Source organism: Lactuca serriola, chromosome 5 (assembly GCF_051521515.1).
Source record: "Lactuca serriola cultivar US96UC23 chromosome 5, Lser_US96UC23_V15, whole genome shotgun sequence".
Taxonomy (NCBI): domain Eukaryota; kingdom Viridiplantae; phylum Streptophyta; class Magnoliopsida; order Asterales; family Asteraceae; genus Lactuca; species Lactuca serriola.
The window spans coordinates 306,979,315-306,987,643 of NC_136412.1; the positions used below are offsets into that span (position 1 = coordinate 306,979,315).

The 8,329-nt window shown below is 29.8% G+C and overlaps 1 protein-coding gene across 1 annotated transcript; it reads left to right on the forward strand.

The window, feature by feature from the left end:
• The first annotated feature begins 1,044 nt into the window (after positions 1-1,044).
• LOC145050720 (uncharacterized) lies at positions 1,045-6,979 on the forward strand. The gene is made up of 9 exons (XM_078998923.1): positions 1,045-1,132; positions 1,208-1,369; positions 1,769-1,837; positions 2,031-2,288; positions 2,396-2,816; positions 2,922-3,362; positions 3,519-3,862; positions 4,277-5,221; positions 5,313-6,979. The coding sequence occupies exons 1-9, from the start codon at positions 1,045-1,047 to the stop codon at positions 6,977-6,979; spliced, it is 4,395 nt and encodes a 1,464-aa protein (XP_078855049.1).
• Positions 6,980-8,329: the final 1,350 nt, after the last annotated feature.

Below are 8,329 nucleotides of genomic sequence, written 5' to 3' on the forward strand. Positions count from 1 at the left end.
CAGAAAATCATCCCAGGGGTATTTTAGTCTTTAAATGACTTTTTTGTTTTCTGTTTTGGCTCAGTTTTTATTAAAGTGATTTTTTTTTTTGAAATTTGTTGTTCATGTTTATATATCAAATAAAGTTATTATAGATTATATATGCTATTTGTTGTGTTGGACAGAAAATCATCCCAGGGTATTTTAGTCTTAAAATAACTTTTTTGTTTTCTGTTTTGGATCAGTTTTTATATAAGTGATTTTTTTTTTAAAATTTGTTGTTCATCTTTATATATATGCTATTTGTTGTGTTGGACATAAATTCGTCTCAGAGGTATTTTAGTCTTTAATTTATTTTTTTGTTTTCTGTACGGAAAAACTGATTTATTTAATATATGTAATATGTAATATGTGCATTCACGTTTACATTTTTTTTATAACTATGGAGATTAATACTTTTAAAACGAGAACTTCATATATGTTATTAATTAACAAATATGATATTATATGCAAAAATAATTATAATAATTTTATTTTGCATAATCCAATTTAATTTTTTTTTATTATGATTATTTAACTGTCCATATATTCTTATAACATATTTACATGTATATATAATCTTTTTTAACATTTAAATACTGTTTTTTTTTTATTTGCAGATTTAACGAATAATATGGACTATACTCATGCTAAAGAAAAGAGAAGACTTAGAAAAATATATTTGGATAAAAAAAAATCCAAAACTTATTTTTCTACTTCAGTCCCGGATAATTCATCAACCGTACATGTTTTAAACAGGAAACAGAATGGTGATAGTATCAATTTAGTTTTTTTTTTATCAAACTTTTACTGATTTCAAGATTATTATACCAACGAATTACATATCAATCTCTTAAAACTATTTATAAATCGTTTTATATATCTTCAAACATTTAATATTTTTCATTATATTTTGAATAAATTTTATTGTAATATTATTATCGTCTTTCTTACTTTTGTTTTATAGAACGAATGAGCATGTATTATAATTATGCTAGAGAGAGAAGAAAGATTAGAAAGTTATATATGGATAATAGAAAATCCAAAAGAATCTCCAACGCATCAACCGTTGAAAGTCCATATAATTTAGATGTTTTCAAAACGCACATCGATGGTAATCGGTTTTCATACCTTCATTTCTTATAAATAATTACATATTTTTTTAACAAATGTTTACATTGTATAACAGAAATGTGCAATCTTTCTGGACAACCGCTACCTTCAACGAGCTCAAAAAATATTCGTAAAGAAAATACAAGCAACTATACATCGTTCTCAAATCAGCAAAGAAGCTTACAATCTCCTTCTTTAATTCTAAATGTTAGAACACCATTATCTAACATTTCGAATGGTATGAGTCATTTTTTACAACCTACTATCGAACTTTTACTATTTTCGACTTTATTATATGAACAAATTACATATCAATCTCTGATCGTTTCGTTACTTTTGTTTTATAGAACGAATGGACATGTATTATAATTATGCTAGAGAGAGAAGAAAGATTAGAAAGTTATATTTGGATAATAGAAAATCCAAAGGAATCTCTACCGCATCAATTATTCAAAGTCCCTATAATTCTAATGTTTTCAACGTGCACATACACGGTAATCGTTTTCCATTTCTTATATATATATATATATATATATATATATATATATATATATATATATATATATTTTCTTTTCATACCTTGAATTCATATAGATAATTATATATTTTTTTAACAAATGTTTATATTGTATAACAGAAATGTGCAATCCTTGTGGAAACTTTCTACCTTCAAACAACTCAAAAAATGTTGGTAACGAAAATACAAGTAACTATAAATCGTTTTCATATCAACAAAGAAGCTTACAATCTCCTTCTTCAATTCGAAATGTTAGAACACCATTATCTAACATTTCCAATAGTATGAGTAATTTTCTACACTTATTATTTCTGTAATTCATTAAGTGTATAAAAATTCTACCAAAAATTATACTGTCTAATTCTTTTAACGTTTTTTACAGGCATATATAGTTCTTGTAATAACATCCAAACACCAATATCAAATAACAGACATCACTCTTTCTTTTCCAATGGCATGCAATCCCTCGACTCCTCGACTATAATTCAACCTTCTTCTTCTGATAATTTAACAAGACGAACCCAGAAATTAAAAAGGAAGCCTACCAACATATCCGCAATTCCTATGTTTGACTTTACAATACACGGAGAAGTTAATGATCAACATACCCATGCAAACATAGCTAAAGGTGTATCAAAAGGTAACCATCACAATAAAAAAGTTATTTGAATTTATTATTATCTTAAATTTATGCAATGGTTACAGCTACATAGATTGTTATATTTGACATTGATTTTTTTTAAACAGATTACATTGATCATGGTGATCAGAATGTTGTATGTCAAATATGTAATGCAAAGTTATGGACAGCTGAATCTATTAGAGGAAAAGATAAACAAAATACAAGTTTTTCACTATGTTGTGGTTATGGCAAGGTTGAGTTGCCAGATTCTAAAAAAGCACCACCAAGTTACCTAAATCTTTTTCGTTCAACAGATTCTAAATCCAAGTACTTTATTAACAACATTCGTCGTTACAATTCAATGTTCTCATTTACCTCAATGGGTGGGAAAGTTGATGCATCCATTAACAGTGGAAAAGCTCCATTCATATTCAGACTTGGCGGTCAAAATTATCATAGAATTGGAAGTTTGTTACCCTCAAATGGAGCTAAACCAAAATTCTCTCAGTTATACATATATGACACTGATAATGAGGAGTCAAATAGGCAAACAATTTTTGAGTACATATTCAGACATATCAAAATTATATTTATACATTTTCAATATTTTTCATTACAACTATTAACATTTAAATTACATTTTATTTGCAGTCGACAACAAGATGCATCTACATCAACTGGTGATTCAGTTGATCTTCAGATTATACACGATTTGAAAGTTATGTTGGATTCAAATAATGTGTTGGTTCAGACTTATAGGATGGTGAGAGATTGTTTCCATGATAATCCTCACATTGACCTTAAGTTACGCCTTATTGGAAAAAGGATACAAGATGGAAGGACATATAATTTACCGTCTGCATCTGAAGTTGTTGCTCTAATTGTTGGAGACATTGATGATTCTTTTCAAAATAGAGATATCATTGTACAAAATTCATCGGGCTCTCTTCAACGTATTAGTGAATTACATCCTTCTTATCTGCCTCTTCAGTATCCATTACTCTTTCCATATGGTGATGATGGGTATAGAGTAGACATCCTTCATCGAGGTCTAACAAGTTCAACCAACAGCAAACGCCCTAACTGTACAATGTGAGAATTTTTTGCTTACAGAATTCAAGATAGGATTAATAGCTTCTCATTAATCCTTAATTCAAGAAGGCTTTTCCAACAATTTTTGGTTGATGCTTATACAATGATCGAAAGCGAGAGACTTTTTTTCGTACGAAAAAAACAAAAAATTCTTAGATGTGCATCCTACGAACATCTTCGCAACGTACAACATCAAGGGAAGACAACTTTTTCCAACACTGGACAACGTGTTATCTTACCTTCTTCTTTTACTGGTGGTGCACGTTACATGCAACAGAACTATTTGGATGCTATGTCCCTTTGTAAATGGTTTGGATATCCAGATTTTTTTATAACTATAACATGCAACCCAAAATGGCCTGAAATCAAAAGGTTTCTTAAAGACACAAATCTCAAACCTGAAGACAGGCCAGATATTCTATGTAGGATATTTAAAATAAAGCTTGATGCAATGATTAAAGACTTGCGAGAGAAAAAATTATTCGGAAAAGTTAAAGGAGGTATGTCTGATTTTAACATTTCAGTTTTACCATCTTCATATTTATAGTATAAATACTATCATACTTAACAAAATTATTACATTTCATTTAATATTTATCTTTTTATTATCTATTTACATTACTGACATTTTTTATTTTTTTATTTTACTTTTCTTAAAAAAAAATTATAGTTGTTTATACAATCGAGTTTCAAAAGCGCGGACTGCCTCATAGTCATATATGTCTCTTTTTGCACTCCGATGACAAACTCCGTACTGTTGAACAAATTGATAACTATATTTCGGCCGAGATTCCAAACATTAATGAAGATCCTGATGCATGGTCCTTGTGGTGCTGAAAATATGAAATGTCCATGCATGGTTGATAACAAGTGTTCAAAAAACTTTCCGAAAAAATTCTCCAATGAAACTTCAGCCGATGAAGACGGTTTTCCGATATATAGGAGACGAAATGATGGATGTTTTGTTGAAAAATCTGGTGTCAAATTGGATAACAGACATGTTGTTGCTTATAACAAAGACCTTTTGAAAAGATATCAAGGACACATTAATGTCGAGTGGTGCAATCAAGCTGGTTCTATAAAATATTTATTCAAATATATCAATAAAGGTCCTGACAGAGCTACACTTGCTGTCATACAATCGAACAATGAAAGTGCTACTGATAATTCAGTAGACGAAATCAAAGAGTATTATGATTGTAGATATATATCTGCATGTGAAGCATCATGGCGAATTTTTGGTTATGATATTCATTATAGGTATCCTTCTGTGGTTAGGCTTCCTTTTCATCTTCCTGATCAACAACAAGTTGTTTTTGATCCAGATGATGATATCGAGAATATCCTTGACAAACCGTCTGTTGCATCTTCAATGTTCACATCTTGGCTTGAGTGTAACAAGATCTATAAACAAGCCCGAGATCTTACTTATGTTGAATTCCCGACAAAGTTTGTGTGGAAAGCTAATTCACGTAATTGGGAACCAAGGGAAGTAGGATTTTCAATTGGGAGAATTCATGCGGTTTCGCCTAAACTTGGTGAAGCATATTTCTTAAGAATTCTTTTAAACAAGGTCAGAGGTCCAACATCTTTTGAAGATATCCGAACAGTAAATCGAGAAATATGTCCTACTTTTAGAGATGCATGTTACGCTTTAGGGCTTCTAGACGATGATAAAGAGTATATTGAGGCTATTAAAGAAGCAAGCCATTCAGGTACTGGTTATTACCTACGGTCATTATTTTCAATGATGTTGATCTCTGAAAGTTTGGGAAGACCAATATTTGTTTGGGAAAATACATGGGAATACCTTTCTGATGGAATTCTTTACAATCAACGACGCCGGTTAAAGTCTCCTGGTATAATACTTAGGTTTTATTACTTTAACATTTTTTTATATAAACCATATATTTGTATTTTTTTTCTAAGTTTATATTTACCATTCTACAGATTTATCCCTTACTAATCATCAATTGAAGAACTTGACTTTGTTTGAGATTGAATCATTTCTACTTCGTAACAATTCCACCCTCAAGAACTTCCAAGGCATGCCTTACCCATATTTTGATTGTGTATCTTCTTCTAATAATCGTTTGATTGTTGAAGAGTTATCTTATGACATCACAAGTCTTCAAAACGAATTTCAGACACTAATTGTTTCATTAACAAATGAACAACGAGGTGTTTTTGATGATGTAATGGCAGCAATTGAAGATAATAAAGGAGGTGTGTTTTTTGTTTATGGTTATGGTGGAACTGGCAAAACCTTTCTTTGGAAGACTTTATCAACAGCTATCAGATCTAAAGGTCAAATTGTTTTGACTGTTGCTTCAAGTGGTATTGCTTCTTTGTTACTAACCGGAGGTAGAACAGCACACTCTCGCTTTGGTATTCCATTAAATCTTACTGAAAATTCAATTTGTTCTATCAATCGAGACAGTGATGCCTCCAAATTACTAAAACAAACATCGCTAATTATTTGGGATGAAGCACCGATGGTTCATAAGCATGCATTTGAAGCATTGGATCGCACTTTAAGGGATGTTTTAAGTTTTAGGAACGTTAGGAACTCACATATCCCGTTTGGAGGTAAAGTAATCGTATTTGGAGGTGATTTTAGACAGATTCTACCGGTTGTTCCTAATGGTAGTAGACAAGAAATTGTCAACGCGTCGTTAAGTTCATCATATATATCGACAAATTGCAAAGTTTTGAAATTAACGAAGAACATGAGGTTGACTGTTGGAAAAGATCCGTCTGAAATACAACAAACAAGGTTATTTGCAAATTGGCTCTTGGATATAGGAGAGGTAAATGCTGGTGGTTCTAATGATGGTGATGCAGTTATCCGTATTCCTGAAGATCTTCTTATTACTCAATCTTCTGATCCTATCGGTTCATTAATTGAGTTTGTATATCCATCACTTCTTGACAACTTGAACGATCCCAAATATTTTGAAGAAAGATCAATACTTGCACCGAAAAATGAAGTTGTACAAGAAATAAATGATCGTCTGCTTTCATCGTTTCCTGGAGAAGAAAAAGAATACCTCAGTTCAGATAGCATCTGCCAAACAGAGTTTCTTCACGATCAATTTGATGAGAGTTTATATTCACCTGATGTTCTAAATGGACTTAAAATCTCCGGTTTGCCAAACCATAAGTTGATTTTAAAGGTCGGTGTTCCGGTTATGTTACTAAGAAATATCGACCAGAAAAATGGGTTATGTAATGGTACTAGACTTCAGGTCGTATCATTGGGTAATCGCATCATAGAAACAGTGGTCTTAACTGGAAGTAACATTGGACATCGAGTTTTTATTTCAAGGTTGTCTTTAACACCTTCAGACAACAAAATTCCATATAAGTTCAAAAGGAGACAATTTCCCCTAGCGGTTTGTTTTGCTATGACCATAAATAAAAGTCAGGGCCAATCGTTAAAAAGGGTTGGGTTGTTTTTACGAGAACCGGTTTTCTCACACGGTCAGTTATACGTTGCTTTATCTAGAGTAAAGAGTAGAGAAGGACTGAAGTTATTGATTTTAGATAAGGATGGTAATTTGACTAATAAAACTTCCAATGTTGTGTTCAAGGAAGTATTTCAAAATCTATGTTGAACATTTATGTTTATTTTTTTAAATCAAATAAAATTGTACTTACTTACCATCCACAATCAAATGTTTTTGTATATTTATTAATTTTTTTTTACTATATAAAATTTCTAACTTATATCCCGTGGTTTCCACGGGTTTTAACCTAGTTATATATATTCTAAAAACCAAAGTTGGTGGATTTTTTCACTGGCTTTAGTTAACCCTCTACTTTGTATCTTCTTCATATTCCACCCTTCTAACTTTGTAAAATGACGTATTCCATCAAATACTTCATAAAATATTATTTTTACCCCCTTCAACTTTTAACCGTCTAAAATGTCCCTTTTATGTTTGTTATTTTTCAGCCCTTTTAAAATGTCATTTTTACCTTTTCAAACTTTAAATTTTTAAAATAGTATTTTCATCCCTTTTATTTTCAAAAGTTTGTAGTTACCCTCGTAGTATATTTAATCTAATTCTCATATGGTTACCATCCATCGAATTTGTAAAATTTCATTTTTATCCCCTCGGCTTTGAACTTTGTAAAAATCTTTAAGTTAAAAAAACTAGTTTATTATGTGTTTATTTTTATGTATGTATCGGTATAAATTCAAAATGGTCAACGTTTCAACGTGTGTGTATATATATATATATATATATATATATATATATATATATATATATATATATATATAATCAAGATCAAATAAGAAGGAAATTTTTGGTAAGAAGGTAAGAAGTTTTTTTTCTACATATTTTTTTTCGCGAACAAACAAAATGAATCATTAGATGATTCATTTGTAAGATGATTCACAAGAAAAAATTCTCAAAAAAACATCTCGATGATTCATTTATACAATGATTTTGTTGTTATTCATTAAAATTGTCACAAAAGCGAATTTTTTCTTAATTTACTTAAAAATGAATTATAAAGATGTTTTTTTGGGAATTTTTTCTTGTAAATCATCTTACAAATGAATCATCTAGTGATTCATTTCTTTTGTTCGTAAAAAAAATATGTAGAAAAAAAATTTCTTACCTTCCTACAAAAAAAAAATTCTTACCATATATATATATATATATATATATATATATATATATATATATATATATATATATATATATATATATATATATATATATATATATCGTGCTTATTTTTAATCATTGTGTTTGACATAACTTTGGTCTCTCATATTTGTGTTTAGGCAACTTAATATAATAACGTTTCGTGTTTATTTTTAATCATTCTTTGATCCCTGATTTTTATGTTTTGACAACTTAAGTCATCTTAAGTTTCTATCCATGAATTTGGTCTCTGACTTTGTCATTTGGCAACTTAAGTCCTTTATAGTTTCTATTTCTATCAAAATA